This window comes from Centruroides vittatus, unplaced genomic scaffold, assembly GCF_030686945.1.
Source record: "Centruroides vittatus isolate TY-2023 unplaced genomic scaffold, ASM3068694v2 scaffold_752, whole genome shotgun sequence".
In the NCBI taxonomy this organism is placed as follows: Eukaryota; Metazoa; Arthropoda; class Arachnida; order Scorpiones; family Buthidae; genus Centruroides; species Centruroides vittatus.
Window position 1 is genome coordinate 1,932,387 of NW_027122716.1, and position 19,869 is coordinate 1,952,255.

A 19,869-nucleotide genomic window follows, 5' to 3' on the forward strand; every position below is an offset into this window, starting at 1 on the left:
TCCGGTTCAAATCCTTCACACTAACACAATGGTTCGTCCATTGTGTTAGAGTGTGAAGGATTCTGGTAAGCTCTTCAATTCCACTTTTATTGTTGAGCAGCAGATTGTCCTAACTGCTGGTATACTGGTTGAGGAGCCATTTCATGGACAGTTGGTTATCCTAGCAGTAATGCGAGAGACATTAATAGCATAGCATTAATTCGGGAAATCCTCCACTCTCGTATTTCCTTTTAATGGCAAGGCTGCAAACAGCCATTTTACAGCAAGGTAATAGTCGGTCGCACACAGCTAGGGTTTCCCAAGAATGTGCTCGTCAGGTTGCCACACTGACCTGGCCTGTCTGGTCTCCAGGTTTCTTGCCCATTGAGCATTTGTAGGAACTGATAGGACGCCAGCTTCTGTCATCTATGAATGTGAAATGATCTGGAGTAACGTATCTGGAGTAAAAAGATGTGACGGGATAGCATATGGTGTCTGTATGCCTTCTGCTCAGCCGTATCATCGCATGTATCCAGGCAAAAGGAGATCCTACAAGGTACTAACGGTTCCGTTAAAATGTACCGTTGTTCCGCAAGATATTGTCTCTTTGTTACGATATTGTGATTACTTCAAAGATCTTGAAATTTGCAAAAGTATTTCTATACATTGTTGCTATTATATTTTTCAGACTATAAGTGAGGGGAGAGAGAGAGGAGTAGGGGTCAGATTTGATGGAAGTTTTACTCGTTATTGGTACGTAATCGTACATTTACAATTTTTTAAAAAAGCTCATTCCAATCTCCCAAAATAAAGCTTTTGACTTTTAAAATAATTATTATTAAAAAATAAATTTTACATTATTATCGGTTAACAGATGGCGACACACATAATTTTTCCCTTAATCTCCTGTCGAGCGCAGGAAAGTCGTGCACAATGGCGTAACTACAATTGAACTGGATTTAAATTCTTGCGTGTAGCGTCTGGAGTGCTGCAAAAGGAGGTCATTTTGCTACACGCTAGACGACACACGCAATTTAAGCGCAATTAAATGACGCTTAAGGACCCGTAAATAAAAGGTGCCCTGACCAGCCCTAAAAACTGTTTTTACGGAACAGTATAAATATGAGTATTTCTTAATTACATAAGAATAATATTAATATATATTTTTTTGTATATGTTGTGAGTAGGGATGATTAATTTTAAATAAATGTACAGTACATTATATTTTAGACAGATTTTACAATTTATTTTTTGGTATTGTTCTTATCATTTTGCAACCGTACATAACTGTAAGGTAACTCTATTAAAAACTGCAGTTTTAAAAGAACAATGTGGCATAATTGTAAGTAGTTAGCTAATAATATAACGGGAAAAAATATTTTGACAATGGCATCACTTATAAGAGATACGCTTAACAAAAATAATAGATTTAAAATTTTAATTTGGTGAACGTAGGATATACAAAGATTGCCCAAATGAAAAGTGGACATGCGTCAGGACTGGCAAACATTTATTGCGAATCTAAAAGAAAATCTCCATGTTTGATGCAGCAGATCGATGTCCCTCTCGTAGGATTCTGGTAGCTGCTGGTAAAAAAATTCTTCGACCTTATTCTTCACTTCATCGTTCGACATAAATCTTTGCCCTCACAAAGCTTTCTTGAGACGTCCGAAAATGTGAAAGTCGCATAGCGACAGATCAAAACTACATGGCGGATGTTCTAGTATCTCCCTGAGGAATTTCTGTAACGTGGCAATGGTTATACTTGCCTTATGAAGAGGGACATTGTCGTGAAGCGAAATGACTTTTTGTAAGAAGAGTCCTTGGTGTTTTCACTTTATTGCTTTGCGCAGCCGTGACAGAGTTTCACAATAGCGTTCGGAGTTAATCGTTGCGTGTGGTGGAATAAAGTCAACCAACAGCGGTCCAAGGCAGTCGAAAAAGTCATCATCATGTTTCCAGCACTGGACATCGTTACAGACTTATGTGGTGCCGGGGAAGACGAGTGGGTCCATTGCTTGCTCATGTTCTTCGTTTCGGTAGTGTAATGGTGGCGACATGTTTCGTCTCTTGCAACAATACGAAGAGAAATTCGGGGTCTTCGTTATAGCGCGTCAGGTGCTGTAAACTGAAAATACAATCACAGAGAGATACACGCAAAACACAATTCTATCACAAGCCTGCCTGGCAGAGAAGAATAGAAACACAAATAAATGACATTAGACAGCAATTAAACACAAATAAATGACATTAGACAGCAATTAAACACAAATAAATGACATTAGACAGCTGACACAATATACTAAAAACAACATAACACCCAAATTAAAGAAACAACTCGAAAACATTTTCAAGAAAATTAAAACACACACAAAACATACATTACAGAATACATAGATACATTAAAACAAAAACTTGAAGCCAAAGCACGTAGACTCAAACGATACAAAACATGTACACTACGAAAACAACGAAATAAATTATTTACAAACAATGAAAAACTCTTTTACAGACAAATTAATAACAAAGCAAACACTGATACACAGCACAGTAGCACACCAACAGAAGAAAAACTCACAACTTATTGGTCTTCTCTTTGGTCCAGTGCTGTTATGCACAATGCTGATGCAGGCTGGATCGAGGAGAACAAAAACATGCATAACATATCAACTATGCCTTGTGCTGAAATAAATGTACACGACATCCGCTACTCTGTTAACAGAACACACAACTGGAAGACACCTGGTGTAGACAACATTCACAATTTCTGATACAAAAAATTTACATCACTGCATCAGGAACTAGCTAAACATCTAACACACATCATCATCAATCCACAAGATATGCCAAATTTTCTTACTCAGGGCATCACCTACATGAAACCTAAAAACAACAATACCACAGACCCCACACAATACAGACCAATTACATGTCTTCCAACACTCTACAAATTATTGACATCCTGTATCGCAAACAAAATATACAAACATGTTGAAGAACACGACATTCTTACGGAACAACAAAAAGGTTGCCGTAGAAACCACAGGGATGCAAAGAACAGTTACTCATAGATTCAGTCATTCTACGGCAAGCACACAAACAACACAGAAACATACACATGGCATATATAGACTACAGAAAAGCATTCGACAGTGTTCCACACAGTTGGCTGCTACATATTCTACACATGTACAAAATACATCCATCACTCATTGCATTCTTTCAAAACACTATGCAGCACTGGAGAACAACACTACATCTCAGGGTACATAACACTTCCATACTAACAAACTAAATTTTTATTAGGCGAGGAATTTTTCAAGGAGATTCCTTGAGTCCTCTCTGGTTCTGCCTAGCCCTGAACCCATTATCCAACATGTTAAACAACACACAATATGGCTACAATATCAGACATGAAAAAACAACACAGTTTACACTGTCACATTCAGTACATGTACATGGATGACATAAAACTTTATGCATCCACACAAAAACAACTTCATCAACTCCTACAAATCACACATTCATACACCAAGGACATACAAATGGAATTTGGCCTAGATAAATGCAAAACACTTCACATAGAAAAAGGAATCCTGAAGAAAGAAGATTTTGCACTTGGAAATGGAGACGTTATTGAATCCATGGAAGAGGCGAAAGTTTTACAAGTATTTAGGATTCCAACACGCCAAACTAACAGGTCATACACAAATAAAGCAAAGATTAATTAAAGAATACCAAAGTAGGTTAAACACTATTCTCAGAACACAGTTAAATGCAAAACACACAGTTAAAGCAATAAACACATATGTCGTCCCAGTACTCACTTATTCTTTTGGAGCTATACACTGGATTCACACAGACCTCGAGCAACTCCAAACGAAAACAACAACAGTACTTACTAAGCATAAACAACATCATCCTTAATCCGCCGTAGAAAGACTAACCCTTACACGTGAAAGATGGCGAACGTGGCCTGATTGACATAGTAAACCTTCACTATAAACAAATACAGACACTGCAAGTTTTTCTACAAAAAACAAGAAACATCACAGTTACATAAAGCAGTAACTCTAGCAGAATCAAACAACACACCATTAAATTTAGACTCAGGACATATAAAAAGCATAGACACCATTAATCAATCGTGGGTTCAAAAGGCACTCCACGGCAGGCATTCCTATGACCAGGCCCAGGAATTTGTTGACTAAACTATGGTCAAACAGCTGGTTAGCTTGGGGATGCCTCTTTGGAGAGACGGAAGGATTCATGATTGCCATACAGGATCAGGTCATAAATACTAAAAACTACAGAAAACACATACTCAAAGAGTGCTGTAACACTCACAAATGACACATGCAGAAAATGTCACATCATGCCAGAAACTATACAACACATCACTTCTGGTTGCAAGCTCTTGGCACAGACAGATTATTTACATAGACATAATCAAGTAGCAAATATAATACACCAAGAGCTTGCAAACAAACACAAATTATAAGACATCCACGAACCATACTACAAATACATTCCACAGACAGTATTGGAAAACAACACGCACAAAATGTACTACGACGGAGCCATAATCACAGATAAAACAATTTACCACAACAGACCAGACATCACACTCATTGACAAACACAATAAAATCACATACATTATAGACATATCCATTCCAAACACTCACAATGTACAAAACACATGCACTGAAAAAATTCAGCAAGTACACAGAACTCGCCCAGGAAATAAGGCATCTGTGAGGATGGATAAGGTGCTAATTGCACCTGTTGTTCTCTCCTTTACAGGTGTCATACCATACACACTACACAAAAGCCTGGGCACATTACAATTGAATAGAAACACATACATCACACTACAGAAGGCACACTATATTGAATACATGTCATATTGTTAGGAAATTCCTGAATACAAACACACACACTGACACGCTTCTTTAATTTCTATTAGGTTCCAGAACGGCACGAAACTGAAATTTAATTTTTACATGCTAAAAGCGAAACGCTATTGTCAAGTCGGATCAAAGGTCATGTTACTTATGTAAGGGAGAGGAGAGGAAAAAAACTAGTTGTTAAAACAAACGCGAAGACGAATGATGTAAAGGATCAGACGGAATGTCGGTCCAGGAAGGTAGAACTTTGACACAAGCCCTCATAAACAGTCGATGCAGGGGAAAGATTTCACAGTTAGAAAAACATCATGTGCGATCATTAAAATCCAAAAATTCACAGAAATAGAAACAACGGGCTAAATTATGAGCGCACGGTTTATGGTTCTATCAACAAACCCGGACAGAGGTATCGGACAGACGACACGAAACGGACCATTCTCGTGAGCCGATCAAGTCTCGATTTTCACCTAGAAACAAAAGGGAGACCAATCGGGAAGCGAGGAAGGGGATACAGGACCAATCAAAGGGTGAGACTCGAGGAAAAAATCCTATAGAAACCCCGAATCTCAAGGTCGAATCGCCGATTTTCGCCTAATGTAATCGCGACTAATCTGTCCCGCAACAGAACTTTGACGTCGTTTCTTCACTTCGGCGAACACCTCATCGGCATCATCATCCTCTCAGCCACTGCGTCGTCTCGAACCAACAAGCATCATCATCGGTCATCACGAAACATCCGAACAGTGAGCTGACGAGCGAACTCGGTTATTTTGGACAGTGCGGCATTGTTGAACTACCTTTCGACGACAACCACCTGTCGACATTCGTGTAAGCCATAGTTTACTATAATAAACGGTTTTGTTGTAAGGACACGTGTCATCTTTGCCTCCAGTATCACCGCCCACATACGATGTCCCTAAGCTTTTCTTGATGCGCAATTAACTGATTGCCCCTTAAAAATCGGCAAACTTACAAAATGGAAAATTTCTCACAGGTTGGCAACAGTAGTCAAAGACAGAGCACTTAGTGTTTTATTAAAGTTATTGTACTGTACATTATATGACGTTACTTGCTCGACATTTAGTTTTGTATAGTTTCTAAATAAGTCATTTGAATATACAATAATATCAAAAAAAAGTGTAATTTTTTGAAGATTTGTGTTATAGTAAGTCCGTTTATCTACTTTATAATTTTTTCTAAAATTACTTATAATAAGAAAAACATCACTTTTGGTAGTCAAACTTCATTGAAAGCATTTCACTTTTGTCAGTTTAATTCCGTGTTTCTTTATGAATGCTTCGTGTCTATTCAATCGATTGATCTGTCACACAATTATATTTTATTCATGAAACATATTTGTACTTTATTATTATATTCAATAGTATTTAAGTTTAGCAGTAAATTTGTGTCATCTCCAAACAACAATTTTGTAACAGTATAAAGTACATTTCTATCTTCAAACATGACAATTTTGTAAATAAATTTATAGAGTAACTTGTATGCCGTATTTTATCAAAAAAATATTTTTTTATTGTATAGAATGTATAGAAACGTTAATGGCTCTGTTATCTATAACTTGCATACAAGTGTAAGAAAGTTTTATGCCTTTTATATCTCTATTTTCATGCATTTAAAAAATCCCGAGCAATCACATATCCCCTTTAGCGTACATTCTTTAAACTCTTCAAATTTTTCCCATATATTATGCTTGTTATGTCAACTTTTATTGCATTATCAGCTGGAATATCATATATACTTCATTTTTAAATATACTCCTTTTGACAACTTCTATTTTTTATTTTAAGACACTAGTAAGCATATGCATATAACTGAAACGAGAAGTAGGTCTGAAATACTGTATATTCGATCAAACACTTATAATTGTTTGGCCGCTCATTAATACTGTTTGACGTCACAATCAAAAAAAGAAATAATGGTAATGTCCTCTATCATGAATACTTTATCGATGGCTTCTAAATTAGTGTTATATATCGTTTTTAACGTTCTATATTATAACATTCTATATTTTAATGTATTCTAGTCCTTATTTTTATAATATTAAATATACCATGACTTTATGATAATATTTGATGTCTCTTTTGTATGCTGTGTAAAAAGACTGTAATACTTTGACAATACAATTTATCTACGTCAGTTTACATAGCAGTTTACGCTTGAAATAATTTTAAATATTTTCCCTATTTTTGTTCCTTTAACAAAATTGCCTTTTCAAACATTTCTACTGATCACGATAAACTAATTTATCTTGATAGCTTTAAGATAATGGTGTTTTAAAGATAAGTTTAGGGAATTTTTCTTCTGTCTATATGCAACTAAATAGATTTTAGCATTATTAGATGGTCAAGTAATCCACAAAGAAGGGTCGATATTGTTATAGTGTAGTTTCAGAATGTAAAAATGAATAAAAGGTAACTGTTTTTGTAAGTTAAAAAATAATAATAATAAATTTGAGAACGTGCTTGCACAGATTATAGCTCAGACTTCGTAGATTTAAATTCATTTAACGAGAACACTATTCCAAACGTAAACAATGGAGAAGCTTAATGACGAACAAAGAATAATTGTAGTTGGCGAATTTTACAAACACCACGAAGAAAAGGGAGAAGCTTCACAGCTAATCATTTTGTGGATACAGGAATGGCAAGAATAATTTACAGTATCATAGAAAGGCTGGAAAGCGGTAAGACTGTTGCTAATGTCAGGGAGTAGGCAAAAGAGAATTAAAATGACAGGTAGCAAAAGAGAGTCGTTAGAAAGAGAAGCGGTCGGAAAAGTTGGACAATCACTAAAACAACTTGGGAGAAAGTTCAAAATAGCTCATCAGTACGTTAAAAACATATTATTCGAGCAAAAATCTTGTCCTTCGAAAGCAAACACCAGCCTAAAATATACAAAATAAAAGCTTCAAATTGCAAAGGATTCTGCTGCGAAAAATCGCGCGAGGCCGATTTCAAAGCTTCAAACGGACAGAACGTTGTTATAGACGGTGATTTGTATTTTAACTTTAATGGAAGTGACTGCACTGGGAACAACACGTACTGTTGCAAGAATGAGACTGAGGTTGATCCACTGGTAAAATTTAAATGTCGTGTAAAATTTCCTCAAAATATGTTGGTTTGTCGAAAGGAAGATCTGAAGCGTTCATAGCATCGGCCGGACGGTCGAGAGGTTTAAGTCACAGCTTACCGCACTGAGGAACTCAGGATCGAAGCCTGTAGGGTCAAAAAAATCCCATAAATTTTTCGGGCAATAGTTCATCTGTATGTATTGAATCTCATCCCTTACCACCCGGCTCACTTTTAGCAAACCCAAAATGGGCTTGCTAAAAGAGTCCTCTTGTGCCCTAGGGAGGGAAAATTTAAAAACAAGAAAAGTAAAGAATATGGAGTCGTAACGAGTTCATATTCTTAGTGTCAGCAAAGAGAACAACATTGTAAATATTACTGAGTTGTGTCTAATTGAACGACTCTAGTACCAACCGAAGGCGTATTAAAATGAAGCGAAACTGAAAAATTGCACCAAATTTTCTATTTACCTTGACTCACAACAATAGATTTTATCAAATTTAGTATTTCAAATATGTGTATGAACTAATCTTATCGATTTATAAAGTTTTAATTTAGTATATTTAGTATTAGCGTTAGAATTAGATGAAAAATAATTTTTTGTACTGAGTTTTTAAAAACAGCTTAAAATACAGTAGTTACAAGTACAGTAGATACAAGACTAGTAAGATCTATAGACAGTTTAAAAATTATAAAAATCAAATGTTTTACGGTTTTTTATACAATTATACATATATGTTTTATTAAAACTTTCTATCCAGTGGGCACAAAGACGGTCTTAATCGTACCCATCAATTGTTTAGCCACGTCTAGTCCTGCAGCCAGGAATAAATCATTGGGGGTTAGAAGGGCAAGATGAAAAAATTCTGACTAGTATTTTTCTTTTATCTAGCCAGCACTAGGCCTATTAGCTACAGTCCAAGTATAAAAAAGCATTAGTAACCTAAGTTTACGTGACAAAAGCAAAAGCATATATATACTGCACATGGGCACTGCCAACTAAGCCGAGAAAGCTTAGCCACCTCATAGCCCCCCGTAGCTACGGCTCTTACCCAGACCCACAATGGGGAGGCCGGATTGTGAGGAACGAGACGATATATCCAGCACAGATTATCCATGAAAAATTCCTCAGGTTCTCTACCCGGAATTTGATCTTGGACTCCCTCTTTGGTAGGTCGAGTCATTTGCAGCTTCAGCCCCGCCTCTGTGTTTATATATATAAACTAAGTTTTATGAAAAGAAAATTTTAAAGCTTTTGGATTTATGACAAACTCAATCTAATTCTTATTGTATAGTTGTATATTAACTTAATTCGCTATTAGTTTGCTAAACATAGAAATTATTTGAAAGGATACAATAACACATAGGCTATAAAAACCTTCACAAATTTCAATAGCATTTTCTGTTAATTTCGAATAATTGCAGGCGCAAGAGACAGCATACATCTTTTTTTTCCTAGAATGTTTTCGATTCCATTTATCGAAAAAGTTTACGCAAATAACATTCCATTTTTAAAATGAAAGGATTAAATGAATTTGATCGAAGGCAATTGGCAGATTTTATACCGAATATGGAAAATCTTATACAGTTAAACACTTTTTGCAGAGTTTCACGGCTTATAGTATCATTTCAAGAGTAGAGCAAGGAAAACCTGAAAAAATAAGAACGAGAAGCGTTGAAAGAGGAAAATTACTAAAAGGAATATACTAGGATTCATATACTAGGATTTTGCATTTTGAATACATTATCAACTGTCCCTACAAAAATGTTATGAGTTAAATTAAAAGATACGCATGTTCTTATAGATGAGATAATTACAGCCCCCTGTTCCAAGGATAGAAGGGTTCAATTCTATATCCAAGTTCAACCAATTATATCTAATGTGTTAACTTAATTTTATCTTTAACTAGATATAGCATTTTTAAATTGGAATTTGATTCATTGATTTGTTGATGCGAAACAAGCGAATGAAGAGTTAATGTCTGTAGACAAGAAGATAAACAGAATAAAGAATAAGAAATATTTAAAGATATTCCAGACGTTGTAGAATATAAAGATTTCGTTGTCAAACTTTGATGTTTATACCAACCATCAATATCTCGATAATTTTTTAATGAAATATCGTTTGAGTTGTGCTGAATATAATCAAACGAAAAAACACCGACAACGTAAGGGATGACGACAAGGAGACAGAAAAGTGATTATTTATTCAAATAACTGATATATTTGAAACCAGACAGGGGTAATAATTGTAACTATTTATCTTTAAATGGTAATTAATTAAATTAATATATATCATTTTAATAAACTGTCAATAAATTTCCATAGCACAACATCTTGATTTTGTCTTTGCTTTAAAATATTTTACTTACATTTTGTTTTATATTTTTATCTAAAATTTCATCTTCTAATTTTATTTTTTTTAAGACTAGATCATTCATGTAAATTATATTTAGTATATTCTTTGTTTATCAATTTTATAACTTGTTTCCTCCTATTCTTTTACTATCTTCTCCTTCACTTCCTAGTTTAAATTATTACAAAGAAAGTCACGTGCTTATACAATAGTCTAAATTAAAATAAATAAATAAATAAAAATAGAATAAGATGTGGAAGATAATGCCTGGAGCTTACAAGATCAGTCCTACGGCAATGAAGTTTCAAGTATTAAATACTATCAAATAAATTTAACTGTTATAAATTTAATTAAATGTTAAATCTTATTACAGATAATATGCTTGAAAACAAATTTAACAAATTACCCGACTCGATTCTTAATAAATTATAATACAAATATATCTTGATTTAATACAGAATATCCCCACAAAGGGGGTAAATTGCAATACTATGAATAACAACAAGGAATTACTCATACAACTTCTTAATTTTACTAATATTAAATTACGAAACAAGTTAGATTTACCTTATTAAAAGCTTTCATCTAATAAAAAAGAAAATATATTCAATTTAAGCATTTCACGTCATTTGCTGCATTAAAAATCTATATATTTAATAACGCTACCTAATGGAAGTTGTGCGTCATTTTAATAGCAACTCTATAAATAAGAAAAGGGTAGAAAAGGTGCGAAAAATCGATTCTTGGTTTATTCGTGAGAAAACAATTCGTATAGCATTGGCAAATCTTACCTTCCTTTAATATATAAAGGTACGATCTCGATATTAATTCTTGATTTTATTTTAGATATGAAGTTTTTCGCGTAACTTTCTTTCAATTATGATTTTCAGACAATGCACCGAGTCACCACTAAAATTCGTTTTTTACAACCTCCGTTTTCTGCTACGCACAGGATTAAAATGACTTGGAGCCCCATGTTGATTCATATGGCTTTATGGGGCCTACGTTTTGGTCGAAGAAGGAATTGGTACGGAATCTTAGTCTTATTGTTGATTACTTCATTCACTTTCATTATGATATGTATGGCATGCGAATTTATGTTTCTGTACACAAGCGTGGTTTGGTCAATGAAAACGCTTTCGTTCGCGTTCGAAGCTATAATAATTTTATTGTGTTATATTCACTTTAAATGTTATAGAAAGAAATTATACAGTCAGATAATAAAATTATTCGAATTGCCTATAGAAAACGAGATAAAGCACTCCGAACGTGTGAAAAGGATATTAATTGCTGTTATTGTTTTAACGTGGTTGAACTGTATTGGAATGCTTGTCTGTTACAGCATGGTTTTCAAGGATTTAAGGTCATCACCCGACAAAAAGTTCACTTCTGTTCTGAAAACTTTCTTTAGCGATAAAATATACATGATGACATATCAAAGTTGTTACATTATTTTGATTTTTATACCAGGATTTTTAAAGATGACCCTGCTTATTTCTATTAGTAAAGAGATTGAAAAACGATTTAAAGATCTATACGCAGACGTTAAATTACTCAAAAATTTATCAGAGGAGAAACTATTATTTATCAACATTAGATATGCCGAACTGTGCGATATTGTGGGCAATTTGGATGATATTTATTCTCCGATATTCTTTCTGTGGGTCGTTGCAATTGGTACAAAAGTGACCATAACTGTTAACGATGTTCTAAAGTTTTCGGCCAATGGCTTATATATATTAATAATCCAGATAATTTGGAGCTTCGCTCCAACCTGTATGTTCATCATATTTTGTGTTTCTTCGGCGAGTATAAGTGAAACGTCTAAAGGAATAGCGAAAGAAATTTACAAGAAATCCATCTTTTGTAAAGAAGAAATAATTCGAGCTGCTGCATTTAGATTTTCGTCCATTTGTATAGAAAATTCAATCAGTTTTACTGGTTGGAAGATGTTTGATTTAAATCGTGGACTCTTACTCACCGTTTGTAGCGCAATCTTCACTTATCTAGTTGTCATGTATCAAATGAAGTAAACTTATTTAAGAAATTACGACCTTTCCTAAAATTCTCCCTAGCCGATTGTAGAAAACCTTTTTGTAAAAAACAGTATATAACAAAGAGCAGGGGTGCCCAATAAGTCGATCGCGATCGACCGGTCGTCGCCAAGCCAATTTTGGTCGATCGCTCGCGATGTCTTGACTTAATGTATTATATTTGTAACCGAATGCATGCAGTTATGACTCCACTCATAAGCAGTGCACCTCGTACTGAAACACAGTGTGTAAACATAGTATGTATTTCACACCTCCCCTCCCCACTTAGACTATGCCTATGACAACAGGTCGATCGCGACACATTTTTAAGATAAAAAGTAGATCTTGTGTACACAAAAGTTGGCCACCCCTGACCTAGAGTATTGTTGTTCAATTTCTACAAAGAATTAGATGGTGAGTCTTAATCTTTTTTAGATATGTGTAAATATCTTATGTATTATCATTTTCTGTTTACTATAAGCTGTTTTAATTAATATTACAACAGTTTAAATTTAAATCCCGAAATCACGGGGTCCTTCTCACTTGAGAAGTTCTCGAACTATTGCAGTAATTTCTTAAAACGTTCATTTACTTACAGATTTAGGAAGATTTCATGCTTTATAATATCGTCTTAATTGAAATTTCTCTATTTTCCCGATAGATCTATTTTTGTATGAAGATAGTTTAATTCTATTTATTGACATGATTATGCCCCGTTTATGGGTCAATCACGTTAATGTTTTGCATCATGAATTTGTTTGGTAAAGCGCATCTAACCATAATCGTTATCGATGAGCTACCTTAAGTAGTGCAAAATACAGAAGAAAAATTAACTTAATACAAATATGCACGTTTTTTCTTACATAATATATGATGCAGAAAATGTGACGTAAAAAAAGTAAATTAAATTTTTTTTTTACATATTAAAAAAATGTGATTGAAAATCTTTTATTATTACATATTGAACAATGTCATCGTGTTAATTGTTTTAAGGAGATGAACTGGATAAAACAAAAATAGTAATTAATTATGCTAAATATGAAAAAACAAACTAAAACCCTTAATTTTAAAAAAGAAAAATTAATTTTATTCTTAATAAATTTCCATCCTGGTTAGTATGATTCCGATTTTTTTCTCACCTAAAACTAATTTTTTATCCTGAGGACCCTGCCGAAAAACATGTTATACAGTGTAACCTAGAACCTAAAAATTGCTCTATTCATCTTACAGGTCGAATAAAAATAAATAAAAAGAATTGAAAATATTTTAAAAATCAATTGTTCTTATTAAATTTCTGTTCTGAATAATATAAACAATAGAATAATTGCTTATTTTAACCATAGACTACATAGGACTTGTATAGTTTGTGATTCTAATAAATTTTAAAATGTTTTGAAACGTCTATGAATAAAAAGAAATACATTCTGAGAGTCTATCAAAACATTTATGATATTTTTTCTTTTATATTTTATTTGCGAAACTTTATGGAACTTAAATCAATGCATTAATTTAGTTCTGAAAGCGTTCAACTATTTCATTACTTTGTTTATTACAGTGTTTCGTGTATATTCAAATTTTCCAATTTACATTAAAGGATATTAGATATGTAAAAAGTCGAAACATAAAATCGATTAGTAAAACAACGTGTTCTGTTGATAAAACAGCAATTTAGTTATTAGTAACAAGCAAAACAGGATGTACTGTATATACTTTTTCTAATGATTAAATAATCCAGCTATTGATGGAAGAATTGCCGATTGACTTCTGATAAAACGTCACACTACAGCACCACGACTAAAATTATTCTAAATTTAATTATAGAAGTTTCATTATTTAAGAAAGCTAATAAATAAATTATTTGTTTTACAGTAAACTTCTAAAACAAGTGTTATCAATTAAAACAAATGAAGTTTTATAAATGAAAGTTATATCTGAAAATAGAAAACAAGTTTTTTCTCCAATTATTTTTATACTTTAAAATAGATTAATTTTTTATATATATATATTTTAGCCTAGTAAATTATATCAACCACTCACAAAAATAAATCGAAAATAAATATGTTGTTCTATTACCCCAGTTAGGCATTTCATCATTGTAATTTTTTAATCATTTAACCCGTTTACGCTCTTTGAATATTACGACAGTAGCTTTGTTAAGTTATTAATTTAATTTAAACACAAAACCACCACGCGAAAATGTCATTTAAAACACATTCTGAAAGTATAAGGCATTAATTCCAGGTCAAAAGAAAATAAGACCAGGTAAGCCAAAAGAAAGTGTAGATTTATCTAGAAAACAAAGCGTAGGAATTAAAATAGATAAAACAAACTAATTAGCGGTACAATTATTTGGAATAATAATAATAATGAAAGCTTTAAATGAATAAAATACAAGTTCGAGCTTTCTAGTTATTTTTGTTTATAAAAAAACTAAAACAAACTGGTAAGCTAACAAGTAAAATAAACTTAAAGTAGGCCTATTAAAAAATGTAATAATAAAAAAAACTAATGAATTATTTGTGTTAATATGATAACTGATATCTGTCCGATATAAAAACTAGCAGATGTAATTCAAAACGATTAAAAGAGGAAACAAACAAAGTTTCGTATGAATTGACTGAACACAAAATTCGTAGTCACTCTTCCAAAAACTCGTTCTAAAATCGGTCACCGTAAACCGTCTAATGCGATCTCGTATAAGATAACAATTTCTAATGATTAATTAATTGGGTAATACGACAAGAACTTTCAGAAAATCCTCGTAAGTAGACGAACGAAGTGCGATTAAAAACGAGTAAGTACTTCCAAGTTTTTTTATATAATTATTAATAGCAATCGAACAATTCATTTGTTGTAATATTTAATTATAATTACTCGTGGAACAAGATAATTATACTTTAACGTGATAAAATTTACCGATAAGCTTATTTTTTTCGCTTATTCACACTTAAAGATTTAGTAACAAATAATGAATATACGCAAAATCACTCTTGTTTTTTACTTTATAAAGTTAAAATTTTTTTAAAAATCAGCGTAAAAATGATTTGTGTTAGCAATGAGCAGTTTGCATAACCTTCGTTAAAGGACGTCATACGATAAGATACAGCAAACAAAATATTTATTTAAAGGAAACTCACCGGGAAAATATATATATATATATATATATATATATTATACTTAGTCTGAAAAGTTAACATTGTTTTTATTTTTATAGTAGATTGTATATATTATAAATAACTAGTGTTTTTCCTGAATTTATATGGATATGTTTCGTCGACTTTAGCACGTGGGTATATCTCGATTATAGATAGACATTCGTTATATATCGCATCAAGTTCGTTTAAAAATCATCTGATTAAACATTATCGAGTAATTTAATCTGAAAGATATGACAGAAGAAAATAATCGTGAGGTAAAATATTATTATTTTTTTATGTATACTTTAATTGGGTTGTATGTTATGTATACTTTACTGTAGTAATTTTATGTATACAGTACTTTACTAACTACTACAGGGTTGTTCAAAATTCTTCATACAGGCAGAGAGTTTATCTTTTTATACAAGCTAATACGTCACAGAATATGATATCTGTGAGTGTCCTTTAACTTAATTTACAGTACATATAGGCTAAATGCTTTCTTTCTTTCTATTATATATATCACGGTGTATGGAGACTTTTGAATCAACTTGTATTATACCGTAATTATATAGTTAAATATATTGTAGTTAGCTTCATATGTTTGTTAATTTAAAACATTACGCATAAAATATTTACATATTTGAACAGGAGAGAGAATATAATCCAAATTTTTGGTCTCGACGTGACGAACCCAAAGAAGCTTTGACAAATCACGCTTTTTTTATTCATGAGAGTATGAATGAATATTATTTTACATTTTCTCATAAATATAAACTTTGTGCTTAAGATTTAATTATTTATTCCTGTATAGTTACTATTAAGACAAACGAAAAAGTTCCTCATCGATCTAAAGTAAAATATGGTGATGCGGAAAGGTGCGTCATGGATATCTACAGTGAAGATTTGCCAGGAAGTAAAAGAAAATTTGGCATATAATATATTTTTATTTAAATAATAATAGTAATAATGTATTGTTTGTAAAGATAACAGTGCGTATGATTTATATATTCGAATTGTTTATATTAAAAAATTACAGCTTCACCAATATTTGTTTACGTTCATGGAGGTGGTTGGGTTATAGGAAAGTAAGTTATCTTTGTCGCTATCATTTGCAATTTATTAATTTAAATTAAATAAGATTAGTTTGAATATAACTCACTTTATGTCAACTACTTGAATTTTAAGTGCTTTTTTAGGAATTTTATTTTTATGGGAATTATATTTTAAGTTCTTTGAAATCTTTTATTGTGTTTGTCCGCTGTTTATTATTTTTAACTTTAATCTGTTTCGTAGTAGGAATTTATATCTTGTTTTTCGCCTTTTCAGGACATTATCATTCAAATTTCTTTAAAAAAAATAAAATCAAATATCATTCGAGATCTAAGTATAACTTAATCAAATATTAATCTTTCTATTGGAACTTTCCTTAAAAATTTCCGTGAAAACTTTTGAAATTAAACGTCTAAATAGAAAGGATAAATGAATTTCCTTATTGAAAAATAGAATAAATTTAATGTGTCAATCTATAAATGAAACTTCTATTATTTGATTTTAATTACTGTATTCTATTATAAGTATATTAAATGATGAAAATGTCAATGAATTAGATCAGTTTTCAGTTCAATTTTTATCTTTAACTTGCTGAAAAATAGATGAAAATATCGATAGTATTTATAATTAATCCAAAATTTCATAATTTCGCCTGACTGCTTACATTAAATATCAATAGTATTTATTTACTGTGTTTATTATTCGTAGTTACAAGCAACGTAAGAGGAAGACTACTTTGTGCCGGAGGACATGAAGTGGCCATCCTCTTTTATAACACGATTAACAGCATAAAAACGAGTAAAACGTTACATAAAATACAAAAAAAAAAAAGAAAAAAGCTGTATATAATACTGTACTAAATTATCAACTTTTGTATGTACAATCGTTTTAAAGTTTCTTCAACCTGTAAATGCACAAACAAAAAACAATGGAAGCTTTTAGCTTAACTTCCTCCAATCAAATTTATCTTTTGTAAAATTTTTTTCGGGAAAAAATATTTTGAGAAAATAAGCTAAAATGTACATATATATATATATAAAGTAAACACAAAAGTATATTAATAATTATCGTTATAATATTATTTTTTTCATATTTATCTTAGTAACGACCTTTATGGATACATTGCGGAACCTCTTCGGGATTCGGGAATTGTTTTGATAACAATCGAATACGATTTAGCTCCTTTCGGTAAATATACGCCATTCATTAATTAACAACAGCATTTAACTGTGATTAAAATAATTATTTAATTTTAGTTTTTAATTTTAAAACGCGTTTTTAAATAAAGGTTGTTCCAAGTAAAACTGGCCCAGCTATTTGATGGAGTAAATTATTGTAATCTCCATATTGGAAAAAAGGGACATATGACACAAAATAAAATTTAAAAAGAACTGTTTGAAAACTTAGTTTTATTCACAAAGTATTTCGTCGACTTACATAACCAACTCGCAGTGGGCAAAAAGGGCAATTACCTCGGGCCTCCCCAGCAATGTTTTATAAGAAAACATCTTTCCTAAAACATTGCCCCAAAGAAAGAAATCTGAAGTCTACACTGTGCATGGAGCACCCTAATTCAATGCAGTTATAATGCGCCATTGCCAACTCTTCGTCGTTTGAGCCCGGTTTTATTCAATGGGCGAGTAAGACCGGTTTTGCTTGAGACACCCCGTATAAAAGAGCATAAATAAACAATTCTATTTAGACTACCTATCTAAAATGCCTAGTTGTTATACTATTGTTACACGATTTAATTGACAAACGTGTTATTGATCATCGCTCAACTCTATGCGTAGCATCGCATTAAATCACATAAATAACTGTTATAAATCGTGTGCTTGTTTATTTCAATTGATAATACAATGACATTTATAAATAAATAAAAATTAAATGAAGACACTGAAAAAAAAGAAAAGAAAAAGAGAAAGGAAAGCAAAGGAAAATAATCTGTGCGCGTGACATAACGCGGCGCATTGATGCGCGATGATATTCATGCTGTACGATTACAACATATAACAATTTTATATATTGATATAATTTTAGTGACTTTACCTAAAATGGTGGACGAAATAAAGCAATCATTGACATTTATCGTAAATTTGGCTCGGAAAAGGGGATCAAAGTAAGCCAAATTTTAAGTTTACAATGAAATAAATGTTTTAAAATTGACAATAATAGCTTATTTCTAGTGATTGATTGCTGCTATTATCTTTCTTTTAGGGGAATTTATTTATCGGGACATTCTGCTGGTGCTCATTTAGCAGCCATGGCAATTTCTTCCGATTGGATGGATAATCCAGTAAATCGGCGATATCTTAGAGGTCCGGATAGAGTATTTAAAATAAAAGTATACGTATATAAAAGTCTATAAAATATTAATATATATTTCTAGCTGTAGTTTTGATATCTGGCATTTACGATCTTTCGCCTATTATAAAGATGAGTTTTGGGGACATTGCAAATTTCACTCAGTAAGTAATCCATGCATATATTTTAGTACTATAAAATTTAAATGATATATATATATATATTTAAAATTATAATCTGTTATCATTATTTCTGAATAATATTTTAATAAAGTTTTAATTTATTTAATAATAATTATTATTATTTTTTAAGAGAAACGGCCGAGACGACAAGTCCAATCAAAGTTATAAACGAGATATCAAAACGTATGAGACCCGATTTTAAAATCTTAGTGGTGGTAGCAGAATTCGATCCTCCCAAATATATCGAACAAGCTAAAACCTATCACAAGGTGCTTTAAATATATTTTAAAACTTATATTCTTTCTTCTTTGACGACCTCGGAGCAAGAATGATCCATGTCAGTAAATCCCAATTTTGAGGTAATTAACGAAAACTTTTACACAATATTTCCCACATTTTCTTCTTTTTGGGCTTGGGATGTTACGATTAATTCGACTTGGATCTCTATTGCGTTAGATAAACCAGTTACTTTTAAGCAAACTCCATATGATGTAACATCGAAAACCAGACTTGGATCACTCTTGCTGACGTCGCTATAAAAATATAAGAATCCATAAAAAGCCGAAATAGTAAAATATTTTAACTTACAGACGTAGATATCTCTTAATTAAGTAGCATTATATTGGATTAATATTATTATTTAGAAGGTTTTTATGGTTTAATTCACCGGCCTATTAACTTTCTAAACAAAGAAGTAGGACGAACTTAATCATTTGACTATTTTCGTAATATATTTTAACACTTCTCTCGAACATTTCAAAACTCTTAAGCATTTCAAAGATCAGTGGGTTAAATGTCAAAATAGAAAATAGGAGCGGTAATAAAACGAG

At 32.0% G+C, this 19,869-nt stretch overlaps 2 protein-coding genes across 3 annotated transcripts in view; one reads left to right on the forward strand and one right to left on the reverse strand.

Annotated features, from left to right (window-relative positions):
• Positions 1 to 19,869, reverse strand: part of LOC136989700 (kynurenine formamidase-like) — a 46,043-nt gene that overhangs the window by 12,977 nt on the left and 13,197 nt on the right. The gene's annotated exons all lie outside the window — the stretch shown is intronic.
• Positions 11,261 to 19,317, forward strand: LOC136989657 (kynurenine formamidase-like). The gene is made up of 11 exons (XM_067287881.1): positions 11,261 to 11,357; positions 14,928 to 15,157; positions 15,675 to 15,775; positions 16,152 to 16,236; positions 16,315 to 16,416; positions 16,540 to 16,588; positions 17,656 to 17,741; positions 18,594 to 18,672; positions 18,771 to 18,871; positions 18,943 to 19,021; positions 19,170 to 19,317. The coding sequence occupies exons 3-11, from the start codon at positions 15,752 to 15,754 to the stop codon at positions 19,315 to 19,317; spliced, it is 753 nt and encodes a 250-aa protein (XP_067143982.1). The 5' UTR covers positions 11,261 to 11,357; positions 14,928 to 15,157; positions 15,675 to 15,751.

What these genes read in the sequence shown, in the direction of transcription:
- LOC136989657 (XM_067287881.1), top strand. Translation starts at nt 15,752, where the DNA reads ATGACAGAAGAAAATAATCGTGAG. An exon ending in CAGTGAAGATTTGCCAGGAA is followed by an intron (nt 16,417 to 16,539) that starts GTAAAAGAAAAT and finishes AAAAAATTACAG; the next exon opens with CTTCACCAATATTTGTTTAC. An exon ending in ATACGATTTAGCTCCTTTCG is followed by an intron (nt 17,742 to 18,593) that starts GTAAATATACGC and finishes ATATAATTTTAG; the next exon opens with TGACTTTACCTAAAATGGTG.